Source organism: Medicago sativa, chromosome 8 (assembly GCF_051527215.1).
Source record: "Medicago sativa cultivar Bolivia chromosome 8, Bolivia_mono, whole genome shotgun sequence".
NCBI classification, from domain to species: Eukaryota; Viridiplantae; Streptophyta; class Magnoliopsida; order Fabales; family Fabaceae; genus Medicago; species Medicago sativa.
The window spans coordinates 22348909-22367405 of NC_140756.1; the positions used below are offsets into that span (position 1 = coordinate 22348909).

The following is an 18497-nucleotide window of genomic DNA, read 5'->3' on the forward strand; positions in this document are numbered from 1 at the left end:
AATGGAAAAATGAAAATAAAAAGCTCGCTAGGTTGAAAACCCGAAAGGGCGGCTTAGGCAAAAATGAGCACCCCGCTGATTGACAACCTATGAAGGCAATTCAGGCAAAAATGGGGCAATGAACAGAATTTTATTCCCCGGTGAATCGAAAACCCGAAAGGGCGGTTCAGGCAAAAATGGGGTTTGAAAATGAAAAATGAAAGAATGAAATATTGAAAAAGCATTGACCACAGATGCGAACATCCAATGTTTACCCAGCACTGACACGCCTAGCAACGGCGACCTGTATCCAAGGACCTTCCAAGGGTCCTCCTCTACAAGTTTTACTGCCTTCAGCCATGGTTTTTGATACATCTCTCAACGACGGTCTCTCCAAAGAGGTTTTTTCCCCCGTGAATATGTTGCAGCACGAGCCACTGCGTGCCCAATCTTCCAATGTCTTGTCTATCTCTGTGAAACTTTCTCTGTCAAATTACAAGCCAATCATGCATTTCAAGCATCCATACATGCATAATCATGCATCTTACGTGCTCATACACCCAATAATCTTGCTATACCATGCATACATGTTGCATATCCAACTTTCAACTTTCAACTGCCAAATGCAATGCAAGTTTCAACCCTCCAACTTCAATTCCAATCATGTCAACTGTCAAATTCGAAGCAATTTCCAATCTCCAATGTCAATTCCAATCTCAATTTCAATGTCAAACTGTCAAATTCAACTCAATTTCAATTGTCAAATTCGATGCAATCTCAACTTCCCAATCTCAATTTCAAACCATGTCAAATGTCAAATTCGAAGCAATGTCAACATTCAATGACAATGTCAATGTTGACATCCAATGACAATGTCAATGTCAATCTCCAATTCCAATTCCAATGTCAATCTCCAATTCCAATTCCAATGCCAATTTCCAATTCCAATGTCAATTCCAATGTCAAATTCCAATTTCAATCCAATTCCAATGTCAATTTCCAATTTCAATTCCAATTTCAATGTCAATGTCAGTATCCAATGTCAATGTCAATTTTCAATCCAATTTCAATCCAATTTCAATGTCAATTGCAACTCTCCAATCCAATGTCAATGTCTATGTCTCAATCCAATTCCAATTTCCAATGTCTATGTCTATGTCTCTGTTCAATCTCAACTTTCAATCTCAACTTTCAATGTCAATTTTCAACTCAAATCAATGTCAATTTACTCTCAATTTACTCTTGGGCCAACAAAAATGGTCATGTCTATTCTCAGATCAAGTCAATGACAATTTACCCTCAATTGGTATCTTGTTAAGCCAGACTTTCAATTTGTATCTTTTTACTGGTCAAGTGCCAGGTTCGATCCAAAAAAGAACCACTTGTACCTACTTGTATACCTATGCTTCCGGACAAACGGCAAGTTCGATTTGCAGAACAGTTTGTACCCAGCTTATACTCTGTTATCAGTCAGACGGCAAGTTCAAATCTGAAGAACAGTTTGTACCCAGCTTATGCTTTGTTATCGGTCAAACGACGAGTTCGTTCTAAGAGGACAGTCTGCACTCTCCCACATGATGTGGTGATAATCCAACAAGCAAGTTCGATCCAAAGAAGCAGCTTGTATCAACCCTTTTGTCTATGTCTCCGGCCAAACAGCCAGTTCAATCCAAAAGAACAGTTTGTGTCTGTCTATCTGCTTAACCAAGTGTCAAGTTCGATCCAAAAGAACCGCTTGTATCTGCCTATATGTCTATGTTTCCGGTCAAGTGCCAAGTTCAATTCCACGAACAGCTTGCACCTATCTTTTGTTTTGTATTCCTTGGTCAAGTGACTAGTTCGACCCAAAGAGCAGCTTGTACCTAATTTTCTATCCCTGGTTTGTCTACCCTGTCAATGTCCACCTGAATCCCCAGTGACATCACAGGTTCCATAGACCCCAGTTGTTTGTCTTGCATTCATAACTAAAATACTGCATGACATTCATAATTTTGAAACTCTGAAAGCGTATTTTTATGTCCAAAAACAGTGCAAATGTCAATATTTAAGTATCTTCGTCCCGTCAACTCTAAGACTTCGCCTCTTGACTCTCCGGACAAAGAAACTTAAATAGGGGCAGCTGTTATACCCTAATTTTGGACCTAAAAATACTAATCAATTTCTCCTTTTCTTGCATTTCAAGTCATGTGATATGTCTCTGATCAATTGCATCTTTCTCTGCATTTTATTTCAATGTTATTTGCAAAATTCACATACAAGGGTATTTTAGTCATTTCCTGTGTCAAATTTCTCTCCGTCTTTCAAAATTTTGTTTGAGTCCTTTCAAATAGTTTGAATAAGTCTTCATTTCAATTCTATGTCAAAATCCATTTCAAAAACTACATTCGAAGTCATTTTGAGTCAGTTTTGCCCCTAGGGGCATTTTGGTCATTTCAAGTGTCAAGTCACTGTTTAAATCCTAAAAATTATCCCTGAGTCTTTTAATTTTGCCTGTGTGAGTCTTTGATTCAATTTCTGTCAAAAATCCATTTTTTAACTGCATCTGAGTCATTTTTAGTCGTTTTCAGCCCCAGGGGCATTTTGGTCATTTCACACGAAATTTCGGCAGAGAGGTACTTTAAAGTACCTCATTTAGGCCGTTGGTTCGTTTTAGTCCGTTTTGTCAATTTTAGACGTTCCACTTTACGTTATTTTCCAATTTACCAATTTTATTCCAATTTTATTATTTTTATTTTTTTTCATTTTAGTCCTAAAACTTTTAGAAATTGCATATTAGTCCATTTTTTGTCCAAGTCATTAGGTCTGTACAGGTGTCAGTTCCTTATTGGTCCATTTGTCCAAGAGTTTGTTACAAGGTCCAGTGCCACGTGGCAATATTCTATTGGTCCAGAAGCTACACTTGGCAGCCTATAAAAGGCTCCAATCATTGCAGTGCCATTCAGATTTCAACAACTCATCACAAACACTTCACAATTTCTCTCTCTGCTCAGAACATGATGAACATGATGAACAAGTTCATCATCTTCAAACCCTAACCACTTCTCCAGAGTCACAATACACGCAAATTCTCTCAAATTCACACTAATTTCCATCAATTCAGTCACAAACAAAACGAATTCAGCAAGCGTTTCATCAAATCAGTCCCAATTCAACAAATATTGAAGGTTCTCAGTGACTCTTTTCCAAGAATCATCATCACTGAACCATTCTCTCGCAATTCAAGCATAACTGCGATCACGAGAGAAAGATCGAGGAAGAGAAGAAGAGGATCGAAGAAACCGGCACGAAATCGCATCAAAATCCGAAACCCTAGGGTTTCAAAGCAAGGATCGAATTGGAGATCAACAACGAAGGGAAAATCAGCACCAGAACGCAAGTTCGAACCAAATTCACGAAAGGTGCGAAGAAAAGGAAGATAAGACATTCGTGAATCAAGAAGAGGGAGAAAGAAGTTTCCAATCCAAACGAACAAAAGGTAATGGCTCTTACTCCCTACCGTTCATCTTTAGTTTGAAATGTTCGGAGATTTGAAGTTTAGATCTAGCACGTTTAAGCATGTTTCTTGAAAATCCAAGGCCAGAATGGGGACGAGGAAGATGAGATGAGTGTTTTGATGTAAACAAACTTGAAAAAGCGTAAAAAAAAATGCTCCGGTACGGTGGCGCCGCCGGCGAACCACCGCACCGGAGCAAACTCCGGTCATCTTCTCCGTTCAACCATCTGCAGAGCCTCTCTCTCTAAAATAACCTAGAGAGAGAAATGTATGTGTATTATGCGTGCTTCTCTCTGGAAACTGCTTTTATACCATGCCTGTGCATCACACGCGCGCGCGTCCATGCCTGTTATCATGTTCCCCTGCGTTTTGGTGCGTTGGATCTAGGGTTCTGGCTTCCTGGATCAATCCAACGCTCCTGATGCGTTAGGATGATCCAGGATCCATCTCCCGTTGGGCCTGGATATCCTTTCCTTGCAGTTTTTCTGGTTTTGCTTGTTTTTTACTATGTGCACCACTGGATAGTGCTTTCTACACCTTCTGCATGACAAATTTTTGTTTAAAAAATTCCAAATGAATTTCCATGAGTTCTTGATAACTTTCTTGATGTTTTTATAACATTTTTGCATAATAAATCTTGACAAAAATATGTATAGCATTTTTTCCTTATTTTTGTTAGAATTAGCAACTTTCTTGCACTTTTTAGTCCTAAAAACCTTTAAAAATTCCTAAAAGATTCACATAGGCTTCTTGATATTTTTGTAGCATTTTGTGATAATTTTCACATGTTGAGATTGGTTAAAAAAATTAGGTGTCAATTTTCTTGCTTTTTTTGTCATATTTTGTGCTAAAAATAAGTGGAACTTTGCTTGATTTCAATCCAAATTGCTTGATGAATGTTAGTGACCTATACTACTTGATTTCATAAGGTCTAGCTACTGTTTGTGTTTAATTTTGTTGCATAATGGTGAATTTTGGTAGGTTACTTAGCTTACAAGTCATTAGGTAGTTAAATAATGTAAACATGCTTCAAATTTGTTTTAAAAATGTCAAGTAAAATCATGTAGCCTTAATTCCCATTCCAAAACTTGTTTCTAAACCTTTAAAATGTAATTGAAATATGAGAATTATAGGTCACTTGGTTCTTGCATTTTATGAACAAATTTTAGCCATGTTTGCTCTTATTTCCTATCTTTTATATTCTAGTATTTCTCTTACTTCACTTCTTTGATATTGCCTTATGCTACTAACCTTTTCATTTCATATTTCATATTCACCATAAGCATCATCATTGCATCCCATTTTCATCTCTATTTTTTCTTGCAACTTAATTTGTACCAAAAGTTAGAATGTAAACACTTAGGAAATTTTGTAATATTCTTTCATGCTTTTAATTTCTTGGCAAAGAGGCCATAGAATGTATCTAGGGTATGATGTAAAGGACAATGGACTCTAAAAATGTACACCGACACAAGCACCGACACATGCACACACATCACTAAGTAGCTAGAATATGCATGTTTAGATGTATGTTTAGGATTGTATGTTTAGATGAATGCCTAGGACTTATGCTTAGAAAAAACCAATTTTCCAAACAAATGTGAACGACTTCACTCAAAGCTTTTCCAAATAAACCTTGGGATCCAATATCCCATTGTATTTTCTTTTCCATTTTCTTAATCAAATTTCAATGAAAATAATCAAACTTTGACTTCTTTTGCAAATGACTAATTCAACCTCACAATTTCCTAATCTCATGCCCTTGAGGCCTCTTTCTATTCTTCAAAATCCAATTTTCAAACTTAAAATCAACCAACAAAAACAAAAACATTTTTGAGAGAGAACTACGGTGGATTTGATCCCTTAAACGGGTACGTAGGCAAGGAACAAAATTCCTTCAATTCAACTAAAATAAAAATCCAAAAACATTCTTCTCCCTCCAATTCTTCACTTAGCAAATTTTAGGTGTAAATAACATTTTCAAATAGCATTTAAAAATAAAGCGCGCGCGTAGAAATTAAAGACGGTTCCTATAGGTTACTATAGTCGTTATGGGTGCCTAACACCTTCCCGTAGCGAAAACAACTCCCGGACCTCGATTCTCAAGGGTTTTGCTTACTTTTTCCCTTCCCAAGAAAAAATAAGATATCACCGGTTTAAAAGGTTCAAACGTAATCAATGTTTGACACCCGAAAACCAAGATAAAACAATATATATATATATATATATCATTTAAAAAGTGTAACAAACTAGATAAATTTCGGTGCTGTTTCGGTTAGGACTAGGAGTTTTTGTTTTCGTTTTGTTGTTGTGTGTATGCGAACCACTTCTTGTGCTTGTGATGTTTAGTAAAAGTATGTTGTTCAAAAAAATATATATAATAGATGGAGAAAATAATAACTAAATAATATAAAATCCGTAAAAAAGGAAAACTAAATAATCTTTAAGTTATAATAAGATCACCTCCAAAAAATATCTTAAGTTATTAGATAAGATGGAGGGTGGGAAGACGAGAGTTTAGGGTATCCGAGCTAAAATCTTAAGTCATCTATACTATATATAAATAGAATGTACGATTTTAGGTTGTTTTTTTCACTTTCAATTATTTCTTTAAACAAATTCGTTGTAAAAATACTATAATATTGTTGGTGTCATTCAAAAGATAAGAATTTATATTATATTTCATATATTGTTTATTTATTTGAAAAAGATAAGTATAATTTGTTACAATATTTGTTTTGACAAAATAATTTGTTACAATATGAAAATGTAGAATATCTATACAATACTAGCGGAAAGACTTCTGTTAATGCGTGTAAACTATGAATGGTATTTTATATGCAATTTTGATTTTGATAAAAATTACAAGTATGAATATTTTATGACTTTTAAATGGCAACAAACCCAACAAATCGTGTTTATCTTTTTCAATGACACCAAAATATAATTTAAATTCTAATCTTTTTTAATAACACCAACAATATAATATTATATAGAAAAATTTGTTTAAGAGTATAGTTGGAATAATAAAAAAAGTCGGCCAAAAATAATCTATTTTCTTTATATATATAGTATATGGATTACATTCAAAATCAAAATAATTTTAATCAAAATCTATATTTTACAAAAACTATTGTTCTTAATTTATGCACATTAACGCAATAAAAAAGCGGACCTGATCCCGCAGCCCTGAAATGTCAGTCACGGTTCAGCATAATCCCATGAAGGCATGACAAGGAAGCATGGAAGAAACTGGCGACTTGGTAGGTATAAATGTAACATTGATGCCACCTTTTCCCCTTCGCTTAAGGTCCAATTAAGAATGTGTCTTAGAGATGATGCTGGTGATTTTGCCCTTGCAAAAATGGTTTGATTTGCTCCTTTGTGTGACATTGATGCGGGGGAGGCTGTCAGGTTACATACAACTTTGGAATGGGTGTCAGATCTTCAATCCGATAATGTGGAGTTTGCTCTTGATTCTAAAAGAGGTTTTGATCAAGTAAATTCAATTATCGATGATAGTAGCGAGTTTGGTTGTACCATATCTGCATGTAGACAATTGTTAGTCAATAGTTTTCAGAACTCTCATGTCGAGTTCAACATGAGGCAAGCGAATGGGGTCGCTCACGAGTTAGCTCATGCAGCCCCATTTAATTCCAGCTCACATGTTATAGATGATGTTTCCTCATGTATTTGGTACATTTTAGCTAATGAAATACAATGAATTTCTTCCTTAAAAAAAAGGACCTGAACCTAGCTAGTAAGGTATAATAAGATCAAGAAATTCCAACAACATGGTGCATGAAATTATCGAATCAATCGTATGTAACCGAAACGATGCTTGTTTTTGAAAGATTACAATGGAATCGGACTGCTAGAAGGCGGTTGAGGATATCAATTTGGGTAGAATTCATACAAATAACAAGAGGTCAATGTTTAAAAAAATAAGGATAAAACTAGGTTTTTTTCATCTAAGTCCGTTTGGTTCAACGAAGGGGAGAGGAGGATAGGGGTTTTGATGAAGGGGAGGGGAGTGGAGATATTTTAATTAAAATATATGTTTGGTTCAAGAGAGAGGGGGGATATTTTAATTAAAAATGTGTTTGATTCACAAGGATAATATAACCTAATAATAACAAAAATTGTTACAAGGATAATATAATCTAATAATAATAAAAGTTATTATAAGGATAATCTAATTGTAATAAAAGTTGTTAATTATTTAAAAAAAATAGTAAAAGTTGTTACAAAGATAATATAACCTAATAATAATAAAAGTTGTCACAAAGATAATATTGAGATTTTAAATTAATTTAAAGATAATTTCGACAATGCAATAAAATTTTAAAGAGATCCCCTCCCCTTTGAAAAACTCCAAATTATTAAAAAGCAAATGTTGAAATCTCAAAAAAAAAAATTAAGAGGTAAACATATATTAACTCTAAAAATAATTAGTATGAAATCGTTAATTCATCATGTTAATCATTAATATCAGGGACTAAATTGATGGATTTCTTATATTTAAGTATTGGTTATTAAATTATATTTATATATTATTTATTAAATTGAAGATGGAGTGATGAAATCCATCAATTTCATCTTATTGGAATCTTGGTTTTCCGACAACTTACGCCTAAAGGTCGGTAATGGTCAGGACCGTTTCTAGAGTTTTACAGGCCTTAGGCCTAATATGAGAGAAGGGTCCTTATAGAATACGCCATAATTTTTTTAGTTTATTGTTGTGATTTTATTAGCTCTTCATTTTGTTTGTTTCCCGCTTTTCACTACCAAATAATTTCGCAGTTACCATAAACCAGAAAAAAATCAAATACTTCATAGACACCAAAATAAAATAAAATACCGTAGAAAAGAAGAATAGCACCTACGAAATGATCAAGAATGCGTCTCACATCGGTTTCATGATCTTGAATGCGTCTCGCATGATCTTGCAATATCATATTCAATTTTGCAATCCTTTCAATCATTTCAAGAAAGTTGACATTACAATATTAATATAATTTATTTTTTTGGAACCTTAGAAAGACAAGATTAAGATTAATTTTGTAGGCTCATTTTTAACTAAAATTTAATTTGTTTTGTTATGGAAATCATCCCAATTTCTTGGATAATAAATATCACCAATATTTTTAATATTAGTGAGACACATTATTAGGAACAAAGTGCCCAAAAAAATATCGCCAATTTCTACCATAATAAATTTTTTGGCACATTATTAAGGAAAACCAATTTTTTATAGGGAGAGTGTATATAGAAATCTTTGTGTTATATGAGGGTATATATAGCAATTCTCGCTAAAAGGGCCTAAAACAGTAACAGACTTGAGCCCAGCACTCTATCATGTAAATATTTAGGGTCTTTAAGTGAACTTTGCTATATAAGCCCCCAAAAAACCATATATTTCTATATACACCACATTAATAAAATTAAAAAAATTAGGGCCCCCTAACGGCATGGGCCCTAGGCCGTCGCACCCGCGACCTATGCCTAGGGCCGGCCCTGGTAATGGTGCTAGCACCTTGTTTTCGTTGGATAGGTGGGTTAGTGTTGCCCCTCTCTGTGAGAAATTTCGCGGCTTATCTGCCTTATCAGAAAATAATTTCTCTTTTGTGGCACAAATGTTTGAGTGGAGGTGGGATGTGGGTAGGGAGGCTTGGAAGTGGCGAAGGAGGTTATGGGCGTGGGTGGAGGAGCTGGTAGAGGAGTGTAGGAATTTGTTGCTAAATGGTATGTTACAGGTTGATGCCGATGATGACTGGAGGTGGACCCCCTAATGCGGTAAATGGGTACACAGCCAGCGGTGCCTATCGCCTGCTCACAGTTACGATGCCAATCACTGACCATGTACCGGCAAATTTTTTATGGACGAAGGATGTTCCTTTGAAGGTTTCAGTGTTCGCATGTGGTTTGTTTCGCAATAGATTGTCGTCTAAAACGAATTTATTCCGTAGAGGCATCATCCTGAGGCTCAGTATTTTGTTAGTGGTTGTGTTCTTCATGAATCTGAGCGTCAATTAAGGAACTGGCTCTGTGTTCACTCAGCGGATCCACCTCATATTTTGGATCACTTTATTCAGTTTGGTTCCTCTATAGGTTTTGGTAAATCTAGACATTCTTTCATGCATTTGATTTTGTTTGTTACAACTTGGGTAATTTGGAAGGAAAGGAATGCTAGAATACTCCGAGGTAATCAGAGCTCTCATGCGCAGCTTCTGGAGAATGTCAAGATTCTTTTCTTTTGGTGGTTTAAAGTCAATGTTGTATCATTTCATTATAGCTTTTATAACTAGTGCCAAAACCCTTTCTTATGTGCGGGAATTGGCTAATTTTATTTCTTGCTGCTGAACGTTTGGTGTAATTTGTGGGTGTCTTATGTGGTACACCTTTTACCTGGAAGATGGCCCTCTATTTTATATATCATTTTGATTTCTTAAAAAAAAAAAAATGTGTGTGTGTGTGTGTATATATATATATATATATATATATATATATATATATATATATATATATATATATATATCATTAAAGTAAAACTGAATGTCTAAATTAAATTATTAAGATATTAATGATTAAGATATACTTAACATTTAGCCTATGATTTCAATATGGAACAGCCAATATATATGTTATTTGACACCAACACATTAGCTACAAAATTATTTATAGTGTACAAATTATTATTTGATACAATAACATTCAGAAACTTTGCTAGTACCAGAAACAACACATATAATAGGCCACAAGTAGGGCAGTCATATGAATCCAAAATAAATCATCACTTTTGTCCCTAAATTAATATTCTATCTCCAATTTAGTCCTTAAATTAATATATAAAAATGATAAGTAGTACGTATGAAATAGTTTATTTTGACCCTAAAGTATTTGAAAATTCATCATGTTAGTCCTTAACATCTTAATATCAAGACTAAATCGACGAACTTCATATACTTTAAGTATTGATTATCACATTACATGTATATATACTTTAAGAATTAAATTAGAGAGAGTGATGATTTAGGGACAAATTAAATTGATGGATTATTCATACGAAATAACTTCATCATGTAAAAAAAATAGACCAGAAGGACCATCATCTGGCAACAATGCTAGGTTCACAGGACATTCAGCACCTTCATCAATGCTTAAAAACCCTTTCATCTCATTAATATCAGTCTTAACAAAATCAGGGCATACACAATTTATGCGGAAATGAGGGAGCTTCATAGCTAGCAACCTTGTGTAAGAATTTAAAGCTGCTTTTGCCATTGTGTAACCAGAAACAAATGTTGGCCAATTTTTGGTTTCCAATGCTCCTTCTTTGTAATCTTTTAGAAATTCTCTAAGCACTGCACCAAGTTTTTCATTTGTAACGTTTTTGATGTCATCAAACACACCTCTTGCCCACTCATTTGGCATAAACTGAAAGGATAAAAGAAGGCAAATAATAAATTACTCTTAGTAGCACCGACACTTGAGATTGAAGACGTGTCTGGTGTCCAACATCGACACATATTGACACAATTGACTACTTTCCTGCATTACTGAAGGATTATTCTGTCAATAATGCAAAAAATAATTATAGGGTTTTTCTGCATTACTCAGGGTTTAGACCACCCGTAATTATTGAGAGTTTAAATCTGCCAATAATGCAATTTTGAATCTTTCATTAATTTGATGAATTCTTATAATGATATTTTGTTTTTAAAAATTATCGGCGGTGTGTCGACGTGTCAGTAGCAAGTTCGGTACCGTGTGTTGCACAAGTAGTTCTAAGATAAAACCTTTATGTCCTTACAAAATAAGTAGAAAGATGCCTATTTGTTTAAAGTTTTAAAGTGATTATTTTCTAGACAAAATGAAGAGAGAGAGAGAGAGAGAGAGAGAGAGGGAGAGAGAGAGAGAGAGAGAGAGAGAGAGAGAGAGAGAGAGAGAGAGAGAGAGAGAGAGAGAGAGAGAATGTGAAAATAGTATTACCTTGAATTGTCCACGTCTAGAGGAGACATTGACAATCCTGGGTGAAGTAGATAGTTGGAGAAGGGGAATAAGAGCTTCAGTTACTCTTTCAGCACCAAAGAAGTTTATTTCGACACATTCTTCGGCTAATTCATAAGTTTGACGCAGTGCTAAATTCCAATCAGATATTTCACCCCTTACCTATAAAATCAAATCAATATCATGTACTCAATTTTTTGTCTTTGACCAAAAAAAACTTCAGATTGCAGGAATATAAAGCTCTCTCTAAACTACTCTAAGATAAGATGTATATATTTCACAATTGAATAAAATTTCCTTGAGGTCGTTTACCAAAAAATAAATAAATTATTTACCCAACTCTACCATTTAAAACTTAAAATCGCATTAAAATCATGTTAGACTATAATATAGAACTCATTATGTAATACTCTCTCCGTCTCAAATTAGGTATCTTTTTAGAGTTTCATACGGTTATTAAAGAAATGATTAGTAGTTTTGATTTTATTGATAAAATATATTTTATTTATTAAAACACTCTAATAACTAGTGGAGTATTATTTTTTGAGATAAAGAAAAATAAAGCTCTTTTTTGACTAACCAATGTTGGATTAACCCAACTCCACCATTTAAAATTTGAACTCTTTTTATGTAAGTATAATCTGACCAAGAATTGTTCCACCTAAAAATTGAACTCAGATTACTCAGAACGATTCGTCCTTTGATGAAATTCATTAACCACTTGAGTTCAATCACTTGATTTAAATTCAAAATCACTTTCTAATAAAATATATTTTTTATTTTATACAACTTCTAACTTCTAGTGTAATTTGAATTTTGACTTGAGTTTGTTCACTATTCCCCATGCTAGTCATTCTTGACTATTTATCATCATCGTAGAACATTGATACACTTGTGACAATTGACAAACTTTTGTGACCTTTATGAATATTCACAACTTTGTGTTCCGTAAAGAAAAAAATATATATCTATTTGGGATTTTCTGTATGGCTCCTCCAGCAACCTATGCTTTTGAAAATTTAATCAATAAATACAACATACAACTTGTTCAAAAAAAAAAAAAATACAATATATATACAAGAATATATAAAGATGACTAGAGATGGATGTTAAAGAAAAGATGACTTGCACCATCTTGGATTTGATAACTTCGATTTCAAGCCAACTTTTAAAATTTATTTTAAAATTTGATTTGTTGAGATTAATATTTGAACCGTCTGATCAAGACTAAACGATGCTAATATGCTTATTTAAATTTATTTAAAAATTTGATTTGTTGAGATTAATATAGGCATGGAAGAATCTCTAATAGCAAAGAATATGTTTTCTACAATAAGCAATCTTACCTTTTTAACAACATTCTCTCCATTCACTATTCCTCCAGCAACACCAGCATTGTTCACCTACGGTACCAATGATTCCAAATATAAATAAACTTTATTGACTAACAAGTTAAGAAGGAGAAATTGAAAACTATCATATATATACCCACCAAGATATCAAGTTTTCCAAATTTGATTTTGATGAACTCAACTAAAGAAGAAACACTTATAGGGTCAGTGACATCAAGTTGATGAAAAACCACAAAGTCAGAAAGGCCTAACTCTTTCAAACTTTCTACAGCATCTAAACCTCTTTTCTCATTTCTAGCAGTAAGCACTACCATAACACCTCTTGAAGCCAATTTCTTGCATATTCCATAACCAATTCCTTTATTAGCTCCTGTTACAACTGCATACCTAGAAACAAGATTAACAAGGTAAGATTATGAGTCCTTATGATCAAGCTTGTTGTTAATCGCATACATATATGAAAGGTACCTTGAAGAAAAAAGAGGCTAAGGAAAATGGTACTATACCTTTTTGATGCTTCTGTCATTGCTCTGGTAAGAGTGAAGTGCAAGCAAATGTGAGTGTACTTAAATAAAGATGATGATGTTAATTAAAAGGAATAAATATGTTTTTATTCCTTAAATATAATTAAATTCCAACTTTTTGTTTAGTCCTTCTAATTTATTTATTTTTCGACTTTTAGTCCTTCAAAAGACACCAAAAGTCGAAGTAAAATTTTAGCGGAACTAAAATAAAAAGTTTGAATATTAATGAGGACTAAAAACAAATTTAACAAAATTAAAAAGGGTTTGCGGTTATTTTTATATCAATCAACCAACTGTCTTTAAATATTCAAGAGTTTTAAGTCAAATTTGGTGTTCAATAATTTTTGTTTTAATTATGTTATTTTTTGTATGTTTTGTGGATTTTAAGGTTTGTTGTTATCAACAAAGTCAATTGCTGTTGGCCCGCATTATTTTGTTCGTTCTCATGCAAGCATCTAATTTATTTAAAGATAACGTTCCCTCCTTCATTTCTTATTTATTTAAATTTTAAAAAAATGTAGAGGACAATTTTATTAATTTTTTAAAAGATAGTACTCCCACCTTCATTTCTTATTTATTTAAATTTTTTAAAAAAATGGAGAGGACAATTTTTTTTATTTTTTAGAAGATAGTACTCCCTACTTCATATCTTATTTATTTAAATTTTAAAAAATTGGAGAAGGACAGATTTTTTATTTTTTTAAAGATATATTCCTCCCACATCTCCTCTCTTTCTCCCCCCTCTCTCTTACTCCTCTCATTCTCTGTCTCATTCTCCCCTGCTTTATCTCTCTCTCTCCCCCATCTCCGATATCTCCTATATCTCATTTCACATCACATGACGTATGCATCCTCATGGCTTTGTGCGTATTTTAGGTCCGTGCATATTTTGATTATGACTATGTGTATTTTAGCATCGTGTGTTTTTTGGTTATGGCTCTGTGTGTGTTGTGGCTTCATGCGTCTTTTGGTTACGACTTTGTCCGGCTATATGCGGAATTTTTTATTGGTATGGGTGGGTGATGCTATATTCAAATCATGTAGTTGTAGTAGCATGCATGATTTTGCATACAAAACCTCGGTTAAAAAAACATTTTATGTGCATATCTTTTTTTTTCCCGAGGATGTCTTGTATGATTTATTGTATAAAATTAATTAGAAATGCGGAGATTGGTTTTTTTTTTCTCTTAATTAAACCATCTCTAAGTTTGGGTTAATTTTATTTTCATGATTTTCAAATTGAAGAGGCTTTAGTTTATTAGCACTATAAATAAATATTTTCTAACAAATAGTAAATAAACATCGTTAAACTAATATTTTAAATCAATAATAATTTAACCACTTTGTTTCACAAATAAGTTGGTTGTTTAATTAAAGTTATTTTCTATCAAAAACGTGTAAATTATTTCTATTTTTGAATCCTTAATTAGTGTTCTAAAGGCACTGGTTAGCAAGACCATTTTCTTAAAAGGAAAATATAACTGCGTTTTCTATCAAAAATAATGTTTTAAACCAAAATCTGAGAAGTTAGAATATTGGTGAAGTTTTTGGCCTGTTACTGGGTTATAGTAGGTTAAAGATCTACGGTTAGGACATGTTGACTTTTTGAACTAGATTCTAAAAGAGTTACTTATCTATGGCATAACAACATAAATTTGTTATTGAATTTGGTTGTATTCTTAGTAGTTGTCTTAACATTGATATATTCTTATTTTAAAAACTAAAATAGAGTTTGTTAGGAGGCAAACCAATAAAAACATCTTATATTTCGACAGGAATTATCACGTCGTTTGCTACTTTCCAAATCTTAACCGATATACTTCTTGTATCCAAAATATTATTACTAACGAAATACTATGAAAAAAAGCGAGGAAGTAATCATACATGCAAAAAAATTTGAAAACTGAATACCAATTTACCTACGAAACTCCTAACTACTCCCTCCGTTTCAAAATGAGTGTCGCTTTAGATGTTTACACATATATTAAGAAATGTAATGATTAAAAGAAAGAGAATGATTATTTTACCAAATTATCCTTATTAACTATTGGTTAGTTTTAAAAGTAATACTTTGGAAGTAGTGTGCTGAGTATTAATTGGAGGGTACAATTGAAAAGAAAAAGTTATTATTGCATTGGAAACTGAAAGTGTCATCCAGGTTGCAAAAGAAAAAAATAAAAAAGAAGGAGCTTAGGGGCATTGCAAAAGAAAAAAATAAAAAAGAAGGAGCTCAGGGGCATTGCAAAAGAAAAAAATAAAAAAGAAGGAGCTCAGGGGCATTATTTGTCATCCAGTATTTTTAAGGTGATGCTACCCAACACCACAAACCCTCAAGAGAATGCACCAGCCAGGAATCAAACCCGGGTCTGTACCGTGGCAGGGTACTAATCTACCACTAGACCACTGGTGCTTTGTTGTGTTGTAGACGACGTAATCAAATATTTAACTGTTCCAATTCTTAACCATGGGAGTAAAAATGTGTCTCATACACCTAGAACATTAGTTTGTACCTTAAAAACTGAAACTGTGTTTCACAATTTAAGCCTGAGATAACAACAAGAACTCGTTATTGTGGAGTTCTAAAACCCAAAAAGGAAGGAATAAAAAGGAAGAAAGTAGAAACCAAGTAATATACATATACAGGATGATGTCCATTAAAATGCCTGGCAGCCAAAGTAAGTCCTTGAATCCATTCTTGAGGATATCATGAAAGATTCATTCTCTTCATCGTTGTTACAACCTATGAAGCATAGATATGAATTACAGACACGGACATCCGACACGATATGGACACTGACACGCCAACACCGCTAATAATTTGAGAAAATCACATATTTCAGCGTAATTATATGTGTCGTGTCACGACATGTGTCCGACACTAGGACATAACTAATCCGAAGAGTGTCCATGTTTCATAGATTACATCACAAGTTAGGCTCACTAACATGATTAACAAGCAAAACTAACATTTTGAGCACCAAGTTCATTCACAGCAGCATCAAAAGCCTCATTATGAATCATTTTCAAAATAGAAGTATTATACTTGGCAATACCTTCCACAACCTGAGGTGCATCCAAAGCATTAAAAGTATCATTCATTCATACTGTCATGTTCTTGTCTTGTCCACTTGTAAATTGCATAGGTTAATCTAACACAATTAAAATTGTTTTTCACAAGCTCACCAACAAGTTCCTTTAAATGTCTTCAAGACCTTCAGGAATCATTGGTTGAACGTGAAGTTTCACACGTTCACCTGTTAAATCATCTAAGATCCATTCCATCTTGATTGATTTGATAAAGGAAATGTATTTGCATGTTATATACAATAATCTGGTTGGACTAGAGATTTGTTGTGTGGAGGTGATTGGTAATTCCTCCTTTGTCTCACCGAAGAGGAGTGTACTTGCAAACACTCCGACAATTAAGTAAGGATGAACTGAATGTGTGATGTTTGTAGGGTATAAAAGGTGTGTAACTTGATCGAGGTTGTGAGTTAACCTTTATAGTGGTGAACTAGAGTTTAGGGTCCTCCCAACGCTAACTCCGGGACACATCATTTTAAAAGTTCATGTGCTAAGATACAGTCAGATTTCCGTCTTCCACGTCAGGGGCATTTTTCAGTTGCAAAAGGAAAAAAAAGGGAGCTCAGGGGCATATTTGTCATCCAGTATTTCAGGATAAGTGATGTTACCCAAACACCATAAATATTATCATCATAGCTCCCTCTAAAATTGCACCAGCCGGGAATCGAACCCAGGTCTGTACTGTGGCAGGGTACTATTCTACCACTAGACTACTGGTGCTTTGTTGTGTTGGTTAGGATGTTGTTAAATAATTAAACTGTTCCAGTTCTTAACCATGATAGTAGAAATGTGTCTCATACACAAAGAACATTGGTTTGTACCATAATATCTGCAACTCTGTGTCACAATTTAAACCTGAGATAACAACAAGAACTCATTATCCTGGAATTGTATAAAACCCAAGGAAGGAATAAAAAGGATGAAAGTAGAAAGCAAGTAATTTACATATACAGGATGATGTCCATTAAAATGCAATTGGCAGCCAAAGTCAGTCCATGAATCCATTCTTGAGGATCAAAATGTCTATCATGAAAGATTCATTCTCATCATCATCATTACAACCTATGAAGCATAGATACGGATAACAGACACAGACCCGGACATCGGACACAACATGGACACTGACATGCCAACACCGCTAATAATTTGAGAAAATCACATAATTCAGTGCAATTATATGTGTTGGTGTCGGACACGACATGTGTCCGACACTGGGACACGGCTAATCCGAAGAGTATCCGTTCTTCATAGATTACATCACAACTCAGGCTCACTAACATGATTAACAAGCAAAACTAACATTCTGAGCACCAAGTTCATTCACAACAGCATCAAAAGCCTCAGTATGAGTCATTTTCAAGGTAGATGATTATACTTAGCAATACCTTCCATAACCTAAGGTGCATCCAAAGCATTAAAAGTATCATTCACAATGTCATGTTCATGTCTTGTCCGCTTGTAAATTGCGTATGCTAATCTAACACTAATAAAATTGTTTTTCACAAGCTCATTGACAAGTTCCTTTAAAGGTCTTCTATCAAAACCTTCAGGAATCATTGGTTGAAGGTGAAGTTTCACACGTTCACCTGTTGAATCATCTATGATCCATTCCATCTTGATTGAGTTGATAAAGGAAATGCATTTGCATGTTGTGATGCTAAATGTAAAGAAGAGCTGAAAACATGGAGAAGAAGAAATAAAAATTGAAATGAAAAGGATTTTCTCAACATCTTGAAGAATGGAAGGTGATAATTTTTTTGCTTAATTTGAAATTAGGAATGCAGAGAGTGTTTATATATAGTAATCTGTTTGGAGTAGAAATTTGCTGTCCGGAGGTGACTGGTAATTCCTCCTCCGTCTCATCGAAGGGGGTGTACTTGCAAACACTCTAACGATTAAGTAAGGATGAGCCGAATGTGTGAGGTTTGTAGGGTATAAAAGGTATGTAACTTGATCGAGGTTGTGAGTTAACCTTTATAGTGGTGAACTAGGGTTTAGGGTCCTCCGAACCCTAACTCTAGGACACATGTGAGCATATTAAAGCACGTTGGCATT

General features: G+C 33.8%; 1 protein-coding gene, 1 non-coding gene and 1 pseudogene across 2 annotated transcripts; all 3 read right to left on the reverse strand.

Annotated features, from left to right (window-relative positions):
- Positions 1-10134: 10134 nt before the first annotated feature.
- Positions 10135-13375, reverse strand: LOC146897839 ((+)-neomenthol dehydrogenase-like). Its single transcript, XM_085733842.1, has 5 exons — positions 13341-13375; positions 12975-13221; positions 12829-12885; positions 11465-11644; positions 10135-10909 (listed from the first exon to the last, which is right to left on the reverse strand). The coding sequence occupies exons 1-5, from the start codon at positions 13358-13360 to the stop codon at positions 10529-10531; spliced, it is 885 nt and encodes a 294-aa protein (XP_085589968.1). The 5' UTR covers positions 13361-13375; the 3' UTR covers positions 10135-10528.
- A 3716-nt stretch (positions 13376-17091) lies between these two features.
- TRNAG-GCC (transfer RNA glycine (anticodon GCC)) lies at positions 17092-17162 on the reverse strand. Its single transcript has one exon. It is a non-coding gene; the product is annotated as a tRNA-Gly (tRNA).
- Positions 17163-17560: 398 nt separating this feature from the next.
- On the reverse strand, positions 17561-18470 carry LOC146897841 (glycosyl hydrolase 5 family protein-like; annotated as a pseudogene).
- Positions 18471-18497: the final 27 nt, after the last annotated feature.